Below are 24,652 nucleotides of genomic sequence, written 5' to 3'. Positions count from 1 at the left end.
GATTCATGTTAGCAGCCTGAATATAATGGTTGGTCTATTTGCTCAGTGTGCTGCTTTATTAGTGTCCTCATATAAACCACTTTGGAACATACTGCTTTGGAATCAGCTTAATAAAATTGTTACATAAACTAGTAATCAAAACAGCATGTTATAACTCACTTTTTTGGAGTTATCATGAAATTGGAATGACAGTATAACTCTTCTTAGTTATCTGTTCCAGTGAGTTCAGAGAACATTTCTTTTTGAGATATATGTCTACATATGTGCACAAAAATATCATTCTCCTTTAAATAAGGTCACCCATTTTCTTCTTTACATGTTCAACTCTTCAAACTTAAACCCACCCATAGATGTGAGTTATATCAGAAGGGACATTAGTAACAATCATCACTCTTCAGTTTGCATCGAGGTCGACAAAACCAAGTCCCACCTTCAAGGTATTCTAAGGGAGGAAGCTGTTAGCAAACAAGTAGATAAGTAAAATATCATATGATTATCAATAGTTTAAAAATTTATAAAGAAAATAAAGCACAATAAAGATTGAAAATAACAAGGGCAATAGCTTCTGTACAGCTAAGGAGACAACAACCAAAGGAAATAGTCCTCAGAATGGGAAAGGGTATTTGCATATTATGAATTGGACAAAAGATTGATAACTAGGATCTACAGAGAACTCAAATTAAGCAACACAAAAAGAGCCAACAATCCCTCATATCAATGGGCAAGAGAGATGAATATAACCTTCTCTAAAGAAGACAGATGAATGATTTAATAAAAAAACAAATAAATAAAAAAAGAAACGAAAACAATATAACCTGAACATTTGTACACTTGTATTAATCTGAAATAAAAATAAATGAACAATCAGGTGAAGCAAAAAAAAAAAAAAAAAAAAGAAGACAGATGAATGGCTAACAAACATCTGAAAAAATGCTCATCATCTCTAATTATCAGAGAAATGCAAATCAAAACCACCCTGAGCTAGCACCTAACCCCAGTGAGAATGGCCCATATCAAAAAGTCTCAAAACTGCAGATGCTGGTGTGGATGTTAAGAGAGGGAACACTTTTACACTGCTGGTGGGACTGCAAACTAATACAACTTTTTTGGAAGTAAGTATGGAGAATCCTCAAAGAACTCAAACTAGACCTCCCATTTGATCCTGCAATCCCACGATGGGCATTTACCCAGAAGAAAAAAAAAAATCCTTTTATCGTAAGGACATTTGCACTAGACTGTTTATCGCAGCTCAATTTACAATCGCCAAAATATGGAAACAATCTAAATACCCACCAACTCAGGAATGGATTAACAAGCTGTGGTATATGTATGGCATGGACTATCATTCAGCCACTGAAAAGGATGGAGACTTTACATCTTTTGTGCTAACTTGGATGGAGGTGGAACACAATCTTCTTAGTAAAGCATCACAAAAATGGAGAAACAAGAATCCAATGTACTCAATTTTGATGAGGACAATTGATGACCTAGTACATGGGGGAGTGGAGGGTCATGGTGTTTGACATACCTCTTAGGGGAGGAACACAGAGGGACTTTGCCTGTCAAATGCAGTTAGTGTAACCTGATTTTTGTACCCTCAATGAAAAGAAAGAAAGGAAGGAAGGAAGGAAGGAAGGGAGAGAGAGAGAAGGGAAAGGAGAAAGAAGGGAAGGGAAGGAAAGGGAAGAGAAGGAAAGGGAAAACTGGGGCCAGAGATGGCAATTTTAGACTGAGTCTGGAAAAACACTCTTTTAGGTGATAAAATTTGAAAAAGGAATCAACCAGGTCATCAACTGGGGAAAGAGTGAGTGCTTCAGGGAGCCCAAGAGCAAGTGTAAAGACTTTAAGGCAGGAAATAGTTTGATGTATGTAAAGGACGGTAGCAAGATCAGCACAGCAGATGAGGAAAAGGAAAGGCAGAAGAGGCAGGCAAAGTGTGAAGTTCATTCTCTGATTCATCCGTCTCTCATCATTTACCCAGTGAATAAAGATTGAGAGTCAGCCCGCCCTAGGCTGTGAAATTGTTCACTCCATCCCTGAGACAGCTGCCGGAGAATTAGGTTATTTTCCTCATTCTGCACATGAGTTGATTCAAGTGGAATAAAATGACTAATCTGAAATCACTTACCCAGTAGGTGGAAAGCTTTGACAAGCTCAGATCACAATCCCAAGTCCTATGCTTTTCCCACTAGACAATATCTCAAAAACAGAGTTATCCATCCATGGTCCAGCTGCATGACAAATGCCTGGTAATATTTTATGTCCCTCCAGGATTTTGTTGAACAAGGATAAAATAAGATGTAAAATCTTTATCTCCCAAATTAAAACATTTTTAATAAGAAGACATAAACACTTCCAATAAAGTAGGGCACACTTAAAAGTTATCCTGGAGATTTTCTTGCCCACTCAGGTATGAGAACCTCATGGAATTGTTATGAGGGCAAGAAGATATGATATAAGTGCTTAGAATAGTTCCTGGCCGGTGATGTATACGTAATAATGTCAGCTCTTACCAACATATTGGGGCTGGTTTTGGTTTGTGGATGCTCAGGGAAAGGTCACAGAGAACATTATGGGGTGGAAGAGGAGGAGATATAGCCCACAGATTTCTTTTGTCATCTTACAGATTTGAGCATTATTTTTGAGAACTTACCAACCTTCAGACTGCTAACTAATGGGTGTACTGACATCTCAACTCTGAAATTGAATTAAGACACTGAAGATGGAAAGGAAGCCAACCAAGGTACTGGTAATAAACAGGGACTCAAAAATCGACATTTATGATATTGTAATACAGTCCACAAGAGACAAGTGAAAGGAAGGAAAGGAAAGAGTACCTGTCATAATGATTTTCTACTAGTAGGCTACAAAATGCTAGTTATAAATAAAGCCGGGAGGGCCTCTCCCAAGAGGAGAGGAAGTCTAGCGGCTGTCGCTGCTGGTTTGTCCAGGGCCTGAAATCGTGCCCTGATGGTCTCATGCCAAATAAAGGCAAGTTCACATGAGCCTGGGATCTGTCTTTCTATAGGAACTCTTCACAAGGTCTCTGAAGCTCTTAGGGGAAAAAGCTATTTCCAAGGATGTCTTGATCCATCGCTGTGCTTTCACGTCACTACATTTTGCAAAATCAGTGACTCATGCAATGCTTGGAAAGAGAAACCTGACATTTTCCAGACTTCTCTGTAGCACTGCTTCTTACTGCCATCTTCCAAAAATGCCAGCAATAGAGGGGTTTATAGAGGTTGAAAGTTTTAAAGTGATATTTAGACTTGTTGGGCCCAATGAAACCAGAATGTTTTTTTCCCCGATGTTAAATGATATGAAGTGTTTTTAAGGTAAGAATTATCTGTGCCAGACAAGCTTTTACCAGGTCATTTTTTCTAAATAGATTCACACTGGAATTAAATAATTGAGATTTGTTGCTACTTTAAAATTCCAAATTGCCTCATTTATTGTTAGAATAAAGGGGTAATAAAACGATCTCCTCTCTGTAAACCTACAGATATTTATTATATATTTGAAAGTCAATCTTTAAAAAAAAATGAGGAATTTTGGAAGATTCATCCTGTAATTTTTTGTTTAAGTTCACAGAGCTTTAGAGTCAGAAAGATTTGAAATCTGATACTAGTGCTGCCATTTATTTGGTTTATTGCTTTGAACAGCATAGCTACTTACTCAGGGCCTCCCTTGCCTCTTCTGTAAAATGGAGACACCAACATCTACTTCTGAAAGTTGTATGGATTAAATGGATTGGTTGTGTAAAGAATTTAGCACAGACCCAGAAAAATAATATTTTCTCAATTAATTATGTTTGGTACAGTTTCCTTAATACTTAGTATTTAGTTGATTTATTATTCTATTTTCTCTTCACTTGTTTTTGTTAGTATTTTTAGATCAGTGGTAAATCAAAATGGTGATAGCAGGCATGCTTTTCTTCTCAGTGGTTTTTTAAAAAATGTTTCCAAATACATAATTTATGTATTTATCACTTAAAGGTGGTGCGCTTTTTCTACTTTTCTGTTTTTTTTTTCATTAGTGATGTATAATTAATTATATTAAATGCCATTTTGGGGTTCACAAAATTGATCTTTTTTTCCTTTGTCCAGTTAATATGGTGAATTAAGTTAGTAGATTAAAAAAATGTAGGGCCCCAGCCCCATATACTGAGGGTGGCAGGTTCAAGCCCCCGGCCAAACTGCAACAAAAAATAGCTGGGTGTTGTGGTGGGCGCTTGTGGTCCCAGCTACTCGGGAGGCTGAAGCAAGAGATTCACCTAAGCCCAAGAGCTGGAGGTTGCTGTGAGCTGTGACACGACAGCACTCTACCAAGGGCGACAAAGTGAGATTCTGTCTCTAAAAAAAAAAAATTGTTCAACTATTTTTACATTCCTGAGGTAATATTTTTATATTCCAATTGGTCATGGTGAATCAAATACATTACATTTTAAGATATTGCTAGGCAGTTTTGCTAAACAATTTGTTTAGGACTTTTGCTTGAATATTTATGAGTGAGATTGGTCTGCGTTATTTTTTGTGCTTTATCTCTGTCTGGTTTTGGATAAATGTTATGTATCTTTGTGAAAAGAATTCGTGTATATTTTCTCCAGGGATTGGAATAATTTGAATAGAATAGGGCTTGGCTACTTCTTGAAAGTTTGCAATATTTTTGAGATCATCTGAGTCTGAATGTTTCAGGAATAGCTCTTGGCTCTGTGAGCCCTCCTCCCAACTCCCCCCACCCCTGTTGCTTGGACCCCTAGTTCAGACCTTCTCATCTTTCCATTTTATCCTCCACACCTTCTGGTTGTTCATCCATATTTTCCATCTGCTTGTTCCGTGCTGCACTCTAGATCTGTTTCCAGGGGAAAGAATCTCTCATTAGCTAAACGTAATGGCTGTTTAATCTCTCCATGGAATTTTAAATTAAAAGTTTATTTTTTCTTTTCTAGAAGTTATATTTGAATATTTAAATTAACTTGCTCTTTTTACCATCTTTATGTATACAACTATATAATGACCACACAGATCACAGACCAAGATATAAAACATACCTATCACCTAGAATATTTCCTTCTGATCTCTTTCAGACCATAACTGCTCCCCAGCAGAGCTCACCCTCTTATGACTTATTTCATCATCAGTGAGTTGTGCTTATTGGTGAGTTCTGTATGGTAGACACTCTTTAGTGCCTGCCTTCTTTCTGCTCAATTCGGTGTCTATGGGATCTGGCCAGGTTGTTTCACACACAACAACCTTTACTTAGCCATTCTGATATCAATGGGCATATGGGTTGGGTGGGTTTTTTTTTGTTTGTTTGTTTGTTTTTACTATTATGAATAAGACTGCTATGAACATTTCTGTACAAGTCCTTCTCTGGACATACACACTCATTTCTCTTGGATACATACCCAGGAATGGAATCATTGCATCCTTGGTGTAGGCACATATTTAGCCTTCGTGGAAACAGGCCAGTTTTCTACCCCACTATGCCAGGTATGCTCCCATCAGCAATGTATGAGAGTTCCAGGCTTATAACATTTGGAGGGTTGTCAGTCTTCATTGTTTTAGCCATTTGATGGCAGGTAGTTGCTTTTGTTTGCATTCCTGATAAGGAATAAGGTTGAACACGTTTTTGTATGTTTATTTCTCTTAGGGATTGTTTTACAATTATTTCTAGTACTTGTGCTGCTATTCCTCTTGGTGGTGTCCCTTGATTTTCATCTTGGTGTTACATTTTCTCATGTGGTTTTAATTTTGAATGTGTGTTAATTTTGTTTTATTTATTCTCCCTAGGGGATCTAGGTTTTACCCCAACAGACTGACTTTACATTTGTCCTTTTCAGAACCTCAGGGGTATCAATATTCTGGAGCTATTTTTACATTTCTTATCTCAAATATATGACCTCTCCACTGCTAAGTTGGAATGTCAATTTGTTTTTAGAGGAAATAAACCATTTATTTTGCATTTTAAAAAGTCCCACACAGTGCCCACTAAGATATGGTAAATGTAGTGGGTTCTCAATACTAATATTTCTTATTGGAATGTGCTTGACACATAATTTCAGTTGAGATTAATAAAAACTCAATGAGGCCAGCAGGGTTTCTTTTTTCAAAATGAAGAAATGGGGATTCAGACTTTAAATGATACGTCCAAGGTCGTATGTCCAAATGACAGAACCAGAAGTAGAACTCAGGTCTTCATGGTCCGGTTTCCTTTCCATGTAGACTCCCATTGTTGATCTTTTTTAAGCATCCTATATTACATAAACCCAAGAAAAGTTAATCAGGTAACTAAATTAATCTTTTGTATAGCACATGGCGGAGAGTATGACTTTGAAGTAAGATAGCCAGAGTTTGCATGTCAATTCTACTAAACCTTGGGCAAGTTAGCCTCTCTGAATCTCAATTATAAAATGTGGATAATAATATTTACCTTGTGGAAGTTTCTTAAGATTAAATGACGTTATGTTTATAAGCCTTATATCATATTTGTTCAATACATGTTCTCTATTATTATCCTTACATTTAACTTTTAATGAGATGCTGGATGCAATTTGCGTTCTACTAATATTTGAACTGGTTTCACGTTGCTTCTTTCTTCTTCTGCCCAGGAACTTTTCTTCTCCAGCGTTGTTTGATACAAGATGATACTAGACATTACACAGATTATGTGATATTTAAACCATAAATCATTATGTCATCTCTATGCTTTGTTGGCACATACAGCTAAGCTTTATTGAAATATTCTTTAAGCCAAGAATTTCCCATGAAATATTAGGCCTGCTAATTTTTTTTCCCCTACATTTTTTGGCCAAAAGATTAGATGCCTTCTGTTTCCAATGTAATGTTTGGTTGCTAGAAGTTCAGTCAAGTAGAAACAAAGAAGAGATGCTCCTATTTTCAGGTGAAAATGTGTCATCCCAAATCACTGTCTTTTGTCATCTTAGCCTTCCTTTTTTGCCCTGTGTATAGGAAATGCAGAGTCTGGGCTGGGAGAGTTTGGCCCTCGTAAGTGTCTGAGAGTATAGAGCGATAGCTCACTGCAAGAAATGACTGCTTCCATGTGAAGTATGCTTATAATGCTTGTCTGTGTTGGGGATCCTAAAATGGATAGAATAGTGCAATTCTGGGGGTGGGGGTTGCTACTGATTTTCTTGAGAGGGATGTTGTAAGAAAATGTCTCATAGGCTGTATTATACAGTCATTCCCATAGGGAAATAAAACTTGGGCTTAAAAAGTCAGTCTTTGGAGGTGATTACTTGTGGCAGGAGATTTTGTTTTGTGTTCTTGTTTTAAAAGAAAATTATATCTTTCTTTGGATTTCTCCTGAGCAAAGGTAGGGTGGGAGAATGTGAGTAGAATGGCCAAGGCTTTTAATAACCCAGCTTGTTTAGTGCTTAGGTGATGGAGAATTGTTTTCTCTCTCCCCATTTTTTTTCCTCCCAAAGGAAACTAATCAGGACCAGCCTACTCTCATCACTTTTTTTCCTGGAACTACTGTTTGTGACTTGGGTTTGCACTCTTGTTTTCATGCCACTCTCCAGACTGTGCTTGGCCCTCCTTAGCATAAGACACTACTTCTTGTTGGCATATACCACCTGGCCACAGCTTTCTTCACCAGAGGTAGACCTGGCCCCAAAGTGATGCAATCGAAGTTGTCTAGTCATGCATATGGTAAAAAAGAAGAGCTGGAAAAGATAGACACCTTGCTAAAAAGTCTAAAGTAAACATTCTGAGAAATGGAAGTAGTGGTGAGCTCAGAAGCTAGAAGATTTAATCTTGGAGATAGGAATTGTTCACAGGATGGCAGAGATAGGAATGAGGCAGAAGGAAAATGAAAAAACTAGAACAGAGAGATGAAATTGAGGAGGGGGGAGGACTGTCCCCAGATAGGTCTCCAGACTGTCTCCATCCTCACTTTCCCTGACACATGATACTTCTGGCTTTCTTAGATTCCAGTACAGATGCATCTTTTCAATTCCAACTCCATCTCCACTTCTATCCCCTACTTTTTAAAAGTACAGTCTATGGAGTCACATAGGCAGCCTTTAAATCAGTGATTTGGGGCAATCATTCAAGTGTTAGCCTCAGTTTCTTTATCTGTAAAGGAAATATCACAAAGAGACTCATTTCTTAAGATTTCATACTAATTTTAACATACATATACAGTGTATAGCTTTGCATAACACTGACAAATCTCCCTGAATAGTACCTGGTTACTCAAAGATAAACACAGAGCAGAGATTGAACCATTTGTCAATCAAGATGAAATAACCTTAGTTTATTTCCAGGCAGCATTCCCTAGAAGAGAGACGACCACCTTTTCATTCATGTCCAGTTCACTACCTTCATTATCATCTCTTCATTGAACTAAAAAAAGCCTGCTCCCTGTGACTCAGCAATGGGTTGCCTGTGTTATCTTAAAAAGTAGTTAAAAAAAAAAAAAAACAGCTGAACCTCATATCAGTGGGAACATATTTTATGATTTAGCTGGAAGTGAAATTACTTCCTAAGATAATTTACATCTGGGAGATACACATAACACTTAAAGGTTATTGAGATTGTAAGAATATCTTTCTTTGGGCCGCGCCTGTGGCTCAGTTGGTAAGGCGCCGGCCCCATATACCGGAGGGTGGCGGGTTCAAACCCAGCCCCAGCCTAACTGCAACCAAAAAATAGCCAGGAGTTGTGGCGGGCACCTGTAGTCCCAGCTACTCGGGAGGCTGAGGCAAGAGAATCACTTAAGCCCAGGAGTTGGAGGTTGCTGTGAGCTGTGTGAGGCCACGGCACTCTACCGAGGGCCATAAAGTGAGACCCTGTCTCTACAAAAAAAAAAAAAAGAATATCTTTCTTTATGCTATACATTCTAACCACCTATATGTGAGTTATCTCTGCATCCTATTAATATGTGATGTAAAGATTCAAAGCAACTGCAACATTTTTACAGCAACAAGTTAAGACATTGTGAATGTAATATATGTGTGCGCTGAGGAGTCGGAGGAGAGGTTGAGACCTATAAAATAGAGTTAACAGTACCTTTTAAGGGATTCAAACCGTGGGAGATTCTGTTTATGCCTAGCTTCAGAGAATTGATGTGCATTGTGGATGACTGAAAGACATTAAGAATTGTTTAAATTTCTCTTGACTACTGTTGGAACAAAGCCTAAAACTACTATGAGTCAAAGAGCAAATACCTAGATATGAAAGAGCTGGCCTAAATCCACTTGGCCTGATGAAGTTGAAGGTCAGTAGTCTTTCACTTAATAGTAACTGGCAATGTATCTAAACAGTGCACAGTGCAGCCATTCTCTTAGAGAAAAATGGAAATTAAGTTGCATTAAGCTACTTCCTCAAAGTTATATGTGAACAAGCTGCTTCTTTTTTTTTTTTTTTTTGCAGTTTTTGGTCGGGGCTGGGTTTGAACCCACCACCTCCAGCATATGGGGCTGGTGCCCTACTCCTTTGAGCCACAGGCCCCACCCAACAAGCTATTTCTTTTAGCCAGAGGGCAGATTAACAAAAATAATGATCCAAAAACAAAGCTCTTTGTCACTAAGATGAAGTGTGTGACTTGAGATGGCCTGTGACAGTAGGGGCACTAAAGTCACGCAGTGTGTTCCCCTTAGAGCCAGTGAACTATTTAGCCAGATAGGGCTCCCTTGATCTTTGTCATTTTTGAAACAGGGAGCTGGTGATGATGGTGGGATTGGCGGAAGGCCATTTGCTACTGTCTATAGAAAGAGAAATAATTTAAATCCTATATACTAGATATGTAGAATGAATATATCACCCTTCCTATGTCAGTGATGATGGCACTCATAAAAAAACATGAAAATGGAAAAGAGAATCCGCATCACGGATTATTTCCCTTCCTCCCATATTCCTGGAGAATTGTTTATTATTATTAACCTCTGAAACGTTTCGCATCTTTGTGAAAAAGGTTTAGTCTCATATTACTTATTGCTGAGTAAGCCAAAAACAAAATAGTGTTCCAAGTCTTTGTTGATAATTTCTCAGCTCAGATCCAGTTTTTAAAACAGTTTCCTAAACTAAGGTAATTCATTTTATGACACTTAGATAGCAATTCAAGATAAGGCAATATCAGCAAACAGGAAGCATGTAAAAATCACTGTTAGTATTTTATGGCTCTGTGTTACATGTAACAAACAGAAAGTGGCTCGAGGATTGAGGTGGATCAGTGATTCCCTAACTTGGTTAATTATAAATCTTATTTGGGGGCACTGGCTAGAAATACAAATGCAAGCTCTTTCATTGGAAAATTTTATCCAAGTGAATCTTATTCATAGTTGAAAAAAATCTCATGTAAATGGTATGTAGTTACTAAAGAGAAAAACTAAAGCTAAGTTACAGGATGCATCCACTTGGCCATTGCTTCTTGGGCTAACAGGTGAAGATCAGAAGAATGAGTCAATAAGGGAATTATTATAGTAGTGCAAATCATAAAACTCCAAAGACTACATTACAAAATAAATAATAAGAGATGAATTGGGATGGACACAGTAGCTCACATCTATAATCTCAGCACTTTAGGAGGCCAAGGCAGGAGGATTGCTTAAGCCCAAGGGTTTGAGGCCAGGGTGAGCAAAATAACAAGACCTGGTCTCTACAAAAAAAATAGAAAAATTAGCCAGGAGTGGCACATGCCTATAAGCCTAGATACTTGGGAGGCTGAGGCAGGAAGATTGCTTGAGCCCAGGAGTTTGAGGTTGCTGTGAGCTATGATGATACCACTGCACTCTAGCCAGGACAATGCAGTGAGATCCTGTTTCAAAAAAAAAAAAAAAAAAAAAGATATATTAGAAAAATCCATAAGAATTCATCAATAAACGTAGGAAAAGACTTCAGATTTCCAGCTATTTAAATAGAAATGTAAAAAATTTGCTAATATAGCTGTTCCACTTCATGGAAACGTCTCTGCCATCTATATACAAAGTAATAAAGTACATGTCTGGCAAATGTGAAACAAGATCATCAAGGTGGAACCAAGTGTTGTCGTGAAACTGGTGTTGATTTATATCTATTGATCAGTCCTGATTGATACTTAGTGGAATTATCAATGAAAAAATGATCACTCTTTTTAATTGAACAAATACAAGCAGTAATTTATTATATAATAGTAATCCAGTATACTTTTATATATTGTAGAGATAAACATATTTATTATAGAGAATAAGCGTATTTCATGTATTGTAGAGAATAAATAAGTGGCATAAATACAACATAGAAAAGTGAAGACAAAACCCCATAGATACAGGCATATGGCAAGCGGTTGAATTAATCAGTGATTCAGACAATCGTATTTATTAAAGCCTATTGTGGGCTAGGCAGGTATAGGGTACATAGACAAATAGGAGATGGTCCCAGATTTCAGGGGTCAGTTACTTGGAAAAGTTTTCTGGTACCTAATCTATTAAAGAGTGAAGTAGACTTTTTAATGAGTCATGACTAATAGCATAAAAGTAGAGGGTGCAGAATCCTTGAAGAGAAATATGTTTTCTTTGTCAACGATGTCAGTAACCCTGTTATTTTAATATAAAGCTTTATGCAGTTATTGATCTTTATAAATATTAAGGAAGTAAAATGTCTAAAATTGATTTGGTTAATTCTATGTAAAACTTGTAAATGTAAAATTTCATTGGGTTAAAGTGGTCTTTTATAGCTATATATCTATATAATAAAAAAATACTTCAACATGTATCCTTTTTTTTTTTTGGAGACAGAGTCTCACTTTGTTGCCCTTGGTAGAGTGCCATGACATCACAGTTCACAGCAACCTCCAGCTTTTGGGCTTAGGCAATTCTCTTGCCTCAGCCTTCTGAGTAGCTGGGACTACAGGTGCCCGTCACAACGCCCGGCTATATTTTTGTTGCAGTTTGGCCGAGGCTGGGCTTGCACCCTCCACCCTCGGTATATGGGGCCGGTGCCCTACTCACTGAGCCATAGGCGCCGCCCAACATGTATCATTTTTATAATCAACAGATCATGCATAAAATGAAATAAATGATTAATCAATTAAAAACATCTTTCACTTTACTTAGTTTAATTTTATAGACTATTAAGCATTTATTCAACTTAAGTAATTACATATTATGAGGGGACCAGCAACCACATGGGTATAAGAAAGGGAAATGTGATTCTCTCTTGAACATACCTATAAGTAGGTATGTTTCTAGTGATGTTGGCTGTATAGCTGTATAATTTTAAAAATATCATAAGAGATTATTTCCATGGTAAAAACTCATTTCTCAATTAGGTATAACTTAGTAACAAGCATCATACAAATTTAGCCCTACAAAGCAATATTTTAGGAGATTGGTTTAATTTTTAGAAAGTACTTTCAAGATCTAATTAATGGGTACTTTATTCTGTTCTGATTAGCTTTCAAGAAACAATGAGATTATCTTCTTCCGGTGAAATTTTATATATGCCACAAAGGGTGTTAAGTTAAGCTAAATAACATGGACCATTTTGTCCATCTTCATGGAACTTATTTTTTATAAATATTAGGATTCTATATTTGAGTGCAGACAGATTCACATATTCTGGACACACAAGCATTAATGATTTTCCAAGAGTGAATACACAATATAATAATGGAACACAAGAATGACAGGAAGGCAGCATCATTTTTTCTTTAGCCACCAATTGTAAATCTTCAAAGTATTGCAATGCTTGTGAATCCTCATATGAAAATCAGATCAATAATATTTATACTTAGTGGACACAGAATTGTAGAAACTATGGTTACTAGCGTGACGATGGAAGTAACTTTTAGTATTTTAAGTTTATTAATTTACATTTCAGCAAAAACTAAAACTACTATCCATCAAGTTTTGACATACTCTTTACATGCACTCTACAATCAGAATAACATTTTTGGTATGCTTTTTACATGTACATTAAAAAAAGAGCAGCAGCAAATGGACTCATGTGTGACATTATTGCGCTTAAATGTCTAGAAGAAGCAAACTCTCCCAACTAGAAATAGATACTTGTTATATATTCTTATATCTGCAAAGTGTGAGATATTTCCACCCTGCCATGGTACTGTTTTGCACCTTCAAGGAATGTTCACTTGCCATTATTAGCATATGGCTAAGATATGGGTGTGTGTGGCTGTGTGTCTGTACCCTATGACAAGTAAGGCCACTTCCCTACGCTCCTTTGAATCTTGAATTGTGTGGCACTTTAGCACTCAGAATCACAACCACAGCTAATAATGATTGACAAATTGAACTTGACCACTCTTGAACTTCAGTCTGAAAAAGGCCTGATATTGTAAGGATCCTCTCCTTACTGAACAGGAAAATATGGCAACTTGTGAATAATTTTTCAAATATCCATGTTCTTTTCATGATGTTTCTAGTTAAGGTTTTGGCTTTATAGAACTATTATAAAGTGATAACTTCTTAATGACAGGGAACAATTTAGACTTGGAAAAGAAAGAGAATGCTGGAAACACCAGTATTATTAATATTAATGAGTACAACAATATTAATCACAAAGTAGATAATAACCATGAATGTTTCTTTAGAAAGTGTGCCCTTTTTTGATTCTCTTCCAGTGACATCTGGAGACTCCAACAACCAGGAATATATATTCTTACCAATAAGAGTATAATAATAATGACTTCTATGCCTGAGAGATAGTTACCAAAGTTATGAGAAAACATAAGCTATTGATTTGTTCAAGTAGCTTACAGGTTTTAATACAACCTGCTGTTCTTAAAGGCTGAGTGGCTCGATCATTATAAAAACACGGGTAATGAATACAGTTAGCAGTAATATCTTAGAAAACAGTTTAAAAAGCAGGAAAGGGAAATGCCAACTTCTCTTGTGCAAAAAATCTGTAAAAGTTTAAGATTTTGCACAAAGGTCAATCTGATGATCCATTAAATAGGTTAGGACTATATTAGTTTAAATACATGTTTCACCCCTTCACATGTCAGCACGAACGAAAGAAGCAAATACTCCATCTTCCCGAGCCAAGAGGCTTTCTGGAGTGTCGTATTCTAAAATATTTCCTCGTTTCATCACAATAACCAGGTCTGCCGTCAGAATTGTGTGAACGCGATGCTGTGAGCAAAAAGAATGCATGTATTTGTTACAGATTTCAAGACACAAGCCTAAACAATAGAATACGTGTAGTTTACAAATTACCCAGGGACATGCATTTATCTTGGGGTGCCAGGAGTTATAGGAAGCACAGCCATTCTTTTTCTCCTTATTTGTTTACTTTTAAAATACTGACTAGTATGGCTGGGTTTAGTATGAGCTGTGTTGGCGTGAGTAAACCTACTATGTCAGGGTCATCGTTTTCATGGAAACTTAAGCAGGCTGATAAATGTTTGTCAAATAGTAGAATTCTAAGTGGGGCCATCATGAACCAGTGGGGTTATACTTCAGTGTCAACAGCTGTTCTGTCTTGTGTAGAGTCAGCTAATTCAGGGGGCTAGCATATGATATGGAGAACCACGGAAAGTATTGACCTAATCCTGGTAGGCAACATGGGGACGTCTATTCTGGAATGCAGTATTAGAATGGATTATCCAGGCCCTTACATATCCGGTCTCTTCACCACTCACTCATTGTCACTTTCCACATGGTACCCTTTGGAGAGAGGCACTGGTGTTAATAATTAATAATGATAAAAGGTACCACATATGGAGCACATGCCAGGCATTAAGTGCTTCACATGCATACTTGGGGAACCTCAGACGTTCCTTAGCTGTGGATGTCACCTCTCTCCTTGATATGGGAGACCATTGAGGTTCATAGAGATAAAGCAAAACCAGGAGATCAAGATCACGCTGATAACAACTGGTGGAACCAGTATAAAAACCAGCTTTCCTAACTTCAAAATGTGAGCTATTTCCATCCTGTCATCTATTTTAGACCCTTAGAGCAGTGGTTTTCTTAGGTGTGCCCAGAAAACTTTTAAAGATCATTAATTAAACTATTTTTGAAAGAAGTTCAAAGCACAGTAAGTGTATTCCTTTTTTTTTACTGTGTTTTTAATCTACATAATTTAAGTGGGTCAGGGAAGTTTAACCATAGGAGATAAAAATGGTTGAAAAACACTGCCTTCAAGGAATGATCACCTATCATGTTTAGTGTTATGGTTAAAAGCTAAGCTGGGTTTGTATATTTTCGCTCTGCCACCTGTTAGTTGTACAATCTTGAGCAACATACCTACCTTAGTGTATTTCCAGTTTCACATCTGTAAACTCATGGTAATAATAGTACCTGCCTCAGAGAAGGGTGGTGAGGTGCAAATAGAACAAGCCCTGTAAAAAGGTTCAGTACCTTGACTGACACATACAATCAAATAATAAACATCAACCACTATTATTCTCTATTTTCATAATTTAGAAGGTAAAAATTTGTGTGACGGGCCTTTACTGTTGGTAAGATCAGTGTTGTCCAACAGAAATATAATAGGAGCCACATGTAATTTTAAATTTCCTAGGAGGTACATTTTAAAAGTAGAAATACATGAGTAAAAGCAGTTTTAATGTATTTAACTTAATCTATTCAAATGTTATTATTTTGACATGTGACATACATAATAATTATTAATGAGATATTTCACTTTCCTCTATTGGTACTAAGTGTTTGAAATCCAGTAAGTATTTCACACTTCTAGCATGTCTTAATTCGAACTACCCACATTTCAAATAGTCAATAGCCACATGTGGATGGGGCTGTTATACTAAGCCTGGGCCATGTAGGTCACAGTATTTCTGTGCTGATGGGAACTGCTGCCCAGAGTTCTACAGCTGGAAATACCATTTATTTAGCTTATACATAATCTTCCAAAGTGCTTTCTCCTAACCATTCAAAAATCCAACCTAAAGCCATTGCCACAAGCAAAGATCTGTGTTCTCCCCAGTTCTACGTAAACAGGACAGTCTCAGGTTCATGCTATCAGTAGAGCAAGCAGTTACAGGTGAGTCACAACTATCAGAGGAAAGATACACGTAGGTGGAGTGTGATAATGAAGCCAGCTGAAAACATACACCACTGTTTGTCACGCCCATCTGCAAGCCTATCATTCACTGAATATGGGAAATAAATAATGTATATTTAGGAATATGCCCAATGTTGGAGAGTAATGTTTATCTTTGAGAATGGACAGGAGCCATTTTTATAACCATGCATTTAGATAAAAATAAACTTAAAGAACTATTTAATAACTGCTGTGCCTTTTCCCTCTAGAAAAATATAGTTCTTCAATAACTATATCACACTTTATGGGGGCAAGACATGATTGCAAGAGGGACATTGCCTAACAATTGCAACCAATATAACCTGGCTTATTGTACTCTCAATGAACCCCCAACAATAAAAAAAAAAGAAAAGAATATGGTCTCTACATCCACAATATATATTATAAATATTGCCTTGATATTCAGAAATAATGTTTATTAGGAAAAAAATTAAAACATTGAAAAATCTTGGCCAACAGAAATAAAGATACCTGATGTTTATTCTATTAATTCAGATTATGTTTTTTTCCTGACAGTGTGGTGTGCTTTGTCATGGTATTGAGGAAATGTCCAGAATGGTCCAGAGAAATTCATCTAATCAAGCATGAAGACCACATCACAAACAGCATGGTCTACTTGGGTGTGTTAAGTTCTTCTTTTGGAAGCTGGAAAAAGTTATCTTTTTAAGATATTCCACAATTTTTGGTGCCAGTTAACCATGGTATCCTGTGGCCACCATACTAGGTGCATAATAGTGGTTCTGAGATGAAGAATGGCTGGAAGATACATGTCTATGGACCAGTATTCAGTGAATGTAGGAGAACAGAAAGCAGGTAAGAAGCTTAGTTCTTTGGTTAACAATACAAATTACATGTAATATTCCCGATAGAGACTAAGTAAGACCACTGAACAAAGCCATGCTTCAGGAAGAGCAGAGGAAACCTTTTAGAGTAGGCAAGGGTAGCCTTTCTCCCCCTCTCCCGTGTCTAGGGGCCACGGGAATATTCTCTCCCAAAATATCTCCTTACCTTTTCCAGCAAGGATATTCTTGAAAATGTTAGAGAACTGTTTTTTAAGTTAGTTAATTCTCCCAACCCTTGCATCATTCACACCTTAGTGTGAATGAGCTGATCAGGTGACTTTCCTATGGGCAGAAGAACCACAGAGTTTCCTGGGAAAATGAGAGGAAGTAGGTTTTTCTTTACATACGTAGGCATGGTTTGCAGAAAGTGGGCCCTGATGGGGAGTTATTTCCTGCCGTCTTGAAAGAGCTGCACTTTAAAGGCTTTTCTTTCTCTCATGTGTCATCCACAACAAAATGAAAGCGTAGCAAGCACTCCAGGTACAACTCCCAGTGCTCAGCAGCTTAACATAAGTAAGTATTTAAATTGAATAATGCATTCTTCAGGGCAGGAACAGTGAAATGTGTCCTGAGGATGGAGGTAAATCCTGTTCTTGGTTTTGCTAAATACTCACTCTTGTACATATGCATTTGAAAACGCAGGCATGTGCCTCCTTTGGTATTGTGGAGCTGATTTGGTCAATAACACCCTGCGGTTTGTTCCTTCACCCCAGCCTTCCCTTTAATCACAGCATTAGCCAGCCTTGCCTTCGTTAGGGGACACTGCACCGATAACTACCAGAGAATGGGGTACTTGGCAGAGTAGATCACGATGGTCTACTTGTTGGTCATCACCAAAGTGGAAAAGAGGCCATTCTTGTGGGCAAGCAAGTTTGGAACAGTATCACATTCCACTAAAATACCCTCAGAAAAGACTAAAACAAGGCCTGTATCCATAATAGAAGACACGCGGTGCTGGAGGGAAGAAATGGAAAGAAGAGAAGAGAATCAGCAGGAGGAAATAATGTCCAGGTGGCTCATTAAAACGTTTCTGCTAAGCAGTAAGCCTAAATGTAAGCAAGAACTCATATGTTTGCAAAGAGAGAAAGACAGAAAATCATGTCTGTTTGAAGGAAGCTATAACACGAAGTGCAAAGATTCTTGCAATTCTTCTATTATAATAGGTGCTATCTAAAAATAGAAAGATTCCCTGCCCCTGCTGTGAGACATCTCATTGCTTAAAAAAAAAAAAAATACCACATAGGTGAATAGAAATGTAGAAATTTAGAAATAGTAGCAGAATTGGAAACCAAATATAGGAATTTTGTTTCTTCCACTGCTCATCAGATTATTATTGAAAAGAGAATGAATCCACATAAACTAACACTGTATCTGCTGAACAAGCAGAGGCCAGGTCCTGCTGTAACCTTTAGATTTAGGAAGTTTGATTATAACTTAGAAGAGTTAGGTAGAGCAGACAGTGTGGAAAAGAACAATGTTTTCAAAATATAGGTGTGGTTTTTTTTTCTTCCTTTTTTGTTTGCCCAGACACAGAAATATTAGCAGAGAAATACATAATTTCATATCACTGTATTTTAATTGCTGAAACGTAAGATTATAGTATTTTAGAACAAAAAACAAAGAAAAGCAAATCAACTCCATCTCCTGTACTTACAGCTATTGTAACAACGGTGCGGTCTGCAAAGGCTGTCATGACCACTTTTTGCAAAATGTTTTCCTGCAGAAAAATAAAGTGTAAATTTTCTCTGGACTACTTTCTCTTGCCATAATATTTTGCTCCCAAGAACAATGTCCCACCACACCCAATCTCTTTGGAGCACTTTCCCTCCTAAGTCTTCCATGGAAGGCAAGGCCCCCAGCTGCAGATTCCTTCTGGATTCTATACATGCCTTTGAAATGCGAATAAAATGTAGTGATTGACTGGGAGTGAGCAATGGATTTAGTGCCAGGAAACAGCAAAATGAAATCAAATGGGCATCCAAACACTCACTTGAGTTATACCACAAACAATATGTATTCAAAACTTTCAAAACTGTAAAAGGTCATTAACCTTTGAGTCAGAGCAGGGAAAAACTGAAATTCATGCCAAAAATTTGGCCTTTGACCCATGGAAGAACATTCTAGGCGGGAACCATTTGTATTCCCATCATAAACCTCCTTTATCACTTTATTTTATTTTATTCACTTATTTATTTATTTTTTGAGATGGAGTCTCACTCTGTCAATATTTGGTGGAGTGCGATAACCTCATCACAGCTCACTGCAACCTCAGACTCTTGGGGCTCAAGCCATCCTCCTGCTTTGGCCTCATCTGGGACTACAAAAATGCCACACAGTGTCTCACTAATTTTTTCTATTTTTAGAAGAGAAGGGTTTCACTATTGCTCAGGATGGTCTCCAACTATCTTCCTGCCTGGGCCTCCCAGTGCTCCAGGAGGACAGGTATGAGCCACAGTGCCTGGCCTTATCATTATATTTTAAAAGATGTTCGGGGTAAAGATTCCACATCTCTCCTAGGGGAAATCTTGATTATATTAAAGTGAAAGCCTTTGTTTTTTTCAATCAACAGGTTTACCGACACTTAATTTCTGTTCTCTTTCTCTTTTCGCAACTGAGGCAATATTATACTTATAAAAACTTAGTATTCAATACAAATTTTGATGGCATTTATTTAGTGAAATGATCAATTAGAGACTATTTTACTGTTTTAATTTATTTTAACTTTAAGTTATACAGCTTTCTTAAGGTGCTTTGATTAGTCTTACTTTATCAAAAAAAAAAAAAAAGGATGTCAAATTACTATCTACTTCCATAACTGGTTCTTAATCTTGAAACTGTTTAACTTATTTGGGTATTTTACACCAATTAAAGTGAGCAAAGAAGTTGTAGGATTTTTTTCTTTTGTTGTTGTTGTTCTTTCTGATGCCAAACTTTTAATATCAAGTTAACTTTCAAAAGACCCTTAATAGCTAGCTCTTACACAGTTTGTGGTTTAATGTAAAATTTTTTCCCACTTAGCTACACACTTCCAGATAGATCTTGGACATACTTGATATCTTAAAATAATTTTTTTCCAAGAGGCAAAAGTTTTGGCTTTTTACCATGAACACGTGGAGAATGCTATTATTAATTATAGCTATTACTCATCCTATAATGACTGAAACAGCAATGAAGAAGTGAATCCTTCTTCAAATTGCTTCAGGAACTAATGATTGGTTTTGGTTATCAAAGATCCTATAAAATAAGAGATCTGTACGCTGCATTTCAGACTTACTATGCCATAATACCTGAACATAGTACAGCATTCTCAGCAATTCAACCATAGAATTTTACTGTTTTGAAAATTTATTAGAAAAATTTATTTTGTTTCTTAGAAACAGGAAGGCCTTTAACGTGTATTGTGCCTCATCTGTTTTAAATTTTCAATGTGCTATTATCAGTTTATCAGGAGATGATTGAGAAGTCACTTGAAACAATAGTACTGAGAATTCAGAACCGAATCAGGAAAAAAATAAATTTTAATGTTTATGCACATTTCTCTAACTCACCATTATTAATAGTTTAGCTAATGCACTCACCGTGGCCATGTCTATGGAAGCTGTTGCTTCATCCATGATAAGAATGCTGCTCTTACGAACAAAGGCCCTTGCAAGGCAAAACAGCTGTCTCTGTCCAACGCTAAAATTCTCCCCTCCTTCCGTGACTACCGCATCTAAATTAGAGAAAGAAGCAAGGATTTCACTGAAGAAATGCTGCTAACATTTTCTTTCCTTGGGCAAAATCATGAAAAACATATTAGATTGTATGACAACATGATGGTGTCACTTCCTGCTGGTGCAAAGATTTCATAGTGGAAAGGCAGAGAAGAACTTGACTTTGAGAAAATGAAGATGATCCTTGGTCATCCCATTTACAACAATAGATTTTGAATTACCTCCTGAAAGTAAGATATAAAATATTGTTAAGTATTTTGAAGACTAAGAGACCTTGGATCATTCAATTTCTAAATGAAATTCTCTAAGGAGATTGTTTAATTAGCTAAGACCCAGAAAGACGGCTTGCCCAGGGTCTCATTTAGCTAATCAGTAGTAGAGCTCAATAAGATATAGAATATTCTCAACTCTAAATCCATTCCCTTTCCATTATACATTTCTCTAGACCGGAAGCTCCAAGTTGGTAATAACTGGGTTCATTTTTCTTCATCACTGTACCCCAAATACTACATTATCTGACATAGTATTTGAATAAAACATTGTTGTATAGATAAATGAATGCTACGTCTGTCTTTGGTATCCTTCCCTTTTTGTTTCCATCCACATTTAACAAACTATACTCTTGTGAACTTAAATAAATTATGTTTTCAAATATTTTTTAATTAGAATTCAAATGCTTTTTAGTCAGGTCTTGGAAAAAAATTCTATTCATTATATTCTTACTGCATCAAATTCTTGTGCATAGAGGAATTCCTTCTCTAAATTTTAATGTATTTAATAAATAAGGAGAATCCTGGGGGTGGTGAATGTTCTTCACCAGATTTGGCCTGGGTTAGATCTTCATTAAGAAATTGATTGAATCTTTATTAAGACAATGAGCACAATGTTCCATTAGTTACATGTGTAAATACAACCCCCCGTTGCTTATACTGCACCATAATCCCCAAATCCATGCCCACAATACAAAACAAGTATACGCAGCTCTCAAGTTAGTGAAAAGTACTATAAAGATGCAATTGCCTGCCTTTCCAACTAGTAATGGTGGGAGAGAGGGGCTCTAAGTGCCAAAGAGAAAGTACTATAAACATGTATCAGTTTCTCAAGTAGGCTTGCTGTGCTCTCCACAGGAGATAGTAAAAATTATTATGGGAAAGTTCATGCCAAGTTCTGGAACTGCTCTCACAATCTGACACCAGTAAGGTCAATAACATTTCCTTAAAAACATACTGTCATAAGTTTTCCCTTCTGTTTGGAATTTAATTAAAACAATAAAAATGTCATGGTTTTGAGTAAGCTCTTTTTTCCAAATAAACTAACAAATAAAGATGGTTTTATCTTATAGGTTAACTTTAAAAAAGCTAGATGCCAAAACTACACAATTTGGCAAATGAATATTGTGTATTAAAGTTAGAATACCAATAAATGATTATCTTTCCTATTGTTCTCTTGAAGGAGTTCAGATTTCAAGGAAGCAAATGTCTAAAACTATAGATATTCCTTTTTATGAATTAAAAACAATATGAGCTCTCTATTGTTTCATTAATCATGTCATTCTTTCATTCTGTCATTGTTTATTTGTCAGAAATCGCACTGCCTCTGGGACTGAATTTTTATCAATGATTTAGTACAAGTTTCTTTATGTAAGTGGCTAAAACTGGCACTGCATCGGGGTAATACAAAATAGTGTCTTCAAACACAACGAAAATTATGTTATATAAGTTAAAGAAATATGCTTTCCTGTCAGCATTAACATGGAGGAATTGCCTTCTCCTCCATGGTGCCAAGGGCTCTTAACCTGACAGCCTCAGCAATCCGCTTATCCATTTCCTCAAGTTTGATGACCACCTGAACAAGAATGACCACAAGGAAAGATTGTGGTTAAAGTGATCTGTACTCACCAGCAGAGAGAAGACTGAAAATACACACGTGTTAAGTAGAATATTTTGGAGTGTTCACACAGAACAAAATTTGTTATAAGTTTCATCCTCTTGTACCCCATTCAAAATCAGTAGATTTTGAAATGTCCTAATGACTTTTAGGGGACTATTTTAAATACAAGGAGATTTAACACTAGAATTATGTGATTATAGAATTAAATGTAGACAGAGATATGTATAATTAATTGCATATATATTAATTATATGCAATTATATAAATTGCATATAATATAAATATACTATGTAGAAATAGTATACTATTTTCTACATAGTATATTTATATTATAGTATAAATAATATACTATAAATAAATAAACTATAAACTAAATAAATAAATAAATATACTATAAACTACATAAATATACTATGTAGAAAACATACCTAGACCTCCTGGTAGAGATTTGACCATATTTTTTAGCTGAGCAATTTCTAGAGCCTCCCAGAGTCTGTCATCTGTGCATTTACACTCCGGATCTAAATTAAATCTGTAATAGAAAAAGATCAGTATTAGTCAATAAGTAAAAATAGAGAAAGACTTATGTATATTTGCTCATTGCTTTTCTTTCTTTAAAATGTGAGTTCTATTTGTTTTGGTTACTGCTGTATATTCAGCACCTAGAACAGTGCCCAGGACAGAGCAAGCACTGGATTTGTGCTTGATGAATGAACAAGGGAATGAATCCACGACCTCAATGTTTCCAAAGATGGTTTTGATGAATTGTCTGGTAAGTTTACATTCATAATATGATGTGATTAACTTTGTTAAGGGGCTCCGTCCACTCCCTCTTGTGTTTCATATAACCCAGACTCGTGTTTAGTAACAAATGCTGCTGCTTTAGACAAGCCGCGTGGCACTATCCACAATAGCAGCGTTCATAATAAATATACTCAGAGATGTAAATTCACTGTGGTGTTGCTAATTAACCCGACATATCCAGAACTTTTAATTAAGGTATTTTTACAGCTAAACATTGAGAAATCTTATGCGCATTCTCTTTTCAAGATAAAGAGTACCTAGTAAGAGAAGGTGGTAACACTTCTTTATAATTAAATGAACGGACAAAGAGAACAAGAGGAACAGAGGATGGATGAAATGAGAGACACCATCTGGTGGACGATGCCCCGGTGGACTTTGGAATCAGACAAAACTCAGATGCCATTGCAGTTCTACCATTTACTAGGCATATGAACTTGGGTGAGTGATAGCTTCTTTGAGTTTCAAAACCCTCATCTGTAAAATGAGGATAATAATATGCACCCTAAGGCCATGCTTTGAGAATTCAATCAGACAACATATTTAAAGCACCTTGCACATGACAGATATTTCCATTCGTGTGAGAGGGGGTGGGGGTGGGGACTCCAAACCAGGCACAGAAGAGACTGTAGCAGCTTATTCAAAGCAATTTTGGCTAACCGTAAAAGGTGGGGGAGAGGATAAGGAAAAAGGTTAACCAAAGTCAGAACATCTGTCCAGGGTATCTGTAGGGTAGGACACCTCAAAAATGCCTGCCAAGAGCCACTGCTCCCAAGTATAGAGGAAATAGTGGCTTTTATAGAATCAATGTGAAAGAGAAGATCTGCAGACATAAGGGGATTGGCTTCTTCTACAGGTCAACTTAGCAACTTCAGGGTTTTCCAGCCTACATTCATACATGCACTATTTGATCTTAGTGTCTTGACAATGTTATTTCACAAATACATGAAAAAGAGCTCTTTCCCATGAGCCACAGGGTAAATCCTGAGGCAAACGGACTTCTGCTGAACATGTCACCTACCTGATGGAACCACTGAACAGGATTGGATCCTGCAGAATAATGGAAAGTCTAGAACGAAGTGTGTGCAGCGGTAGCTTACAAATGTCTATCCCATCAATGACAATCTTTCCTGTTAAGGAAAAACAAAAATTACAGGCATATAAAAAAATCACAAGCAAAATAATATCTGTTTACAAGTCAAAAGTTCGTTTTTAGTTTTAGTATTGAAATCAGAAGATGAAGCTTTCCTCTAAAGTATTAAAAGTGTCATGATGTATCTCTAAGAAGATAAACATTTGGGTGATAGGTTGTCTTTCTTGTATATTTCTCCTAAAGGAATTTTCAATTTTTATTCAGTTCATGGGGTCCTACAAACCA

General features: G+C 36.6%; 1 protein-coding gene across 6 annotated transcripts in view; it reads right to left on the bottom strand.

Annotated features, from left to right (window-relative positions):
* Positions 1-11,150: 11,150 nt before the first annotated feature.
* The window catches only part of ABCC9 (ATP binding cassette subfamily C member 9), a 128,219-nt gene continuing 114,717 nt past the window's right edge, over positions 11,151-24,652 (bottom strand). For 4 of the 6 annotated variants that reach the window (XM_053556279.1, XM_053556284.1, XM_053556280.1 and 1 more), the window contains 5 exons: positions 24,296-24,404; positions 22,902-23,005; positions 20,449-20,582; positions 18,525-18,587; positions 11,151-14,095 (listed from right to left, as the gene is read on the bottom strand). In XM_053556279.1, coding sequence (XP_053412254.1) covers positions 13,958-14,095; positions 18,525-18,587; positions 20,449-20,582; positions 22,902-23,005; positions 24,296-24,404 — 548 coding nt within the window. In that variant the 3' untranslated portion in view covers positions 11,151-13,957. Of the gene's footprint in view, positions 14,096-17,648; positions 17,825-18,524; positions 18,588-20,448; positions 20,583-22,901; positions 23,006-24,295; positions 24,405-24,652 lie in introns of those variants that run through there. The other 2 variants (XM_053556282.1, XM_053556283.1) reach the window with 2 other exon arrangements.

Source organism: Nycticebus coucang, chromosome 12 (genome assembly GCF_027406575.1).
Source record: "Nycticebus coucang isolate mNycCou1 chromosome 12, mNycCou1.pri, whole genome shotgun sequence".
Classification (NCBI taxonomy): domain Eukaryota; kingdom Metazoa; phylum Chordata; class Mammalia; order Primates; family Lorisidae; genus Nycticebus; species Nycticebus coucang.
Note: the sequence above shows the minus strand (reverse complement) of the source record. Positions and strands in the feature narration are given on the sequence as shown.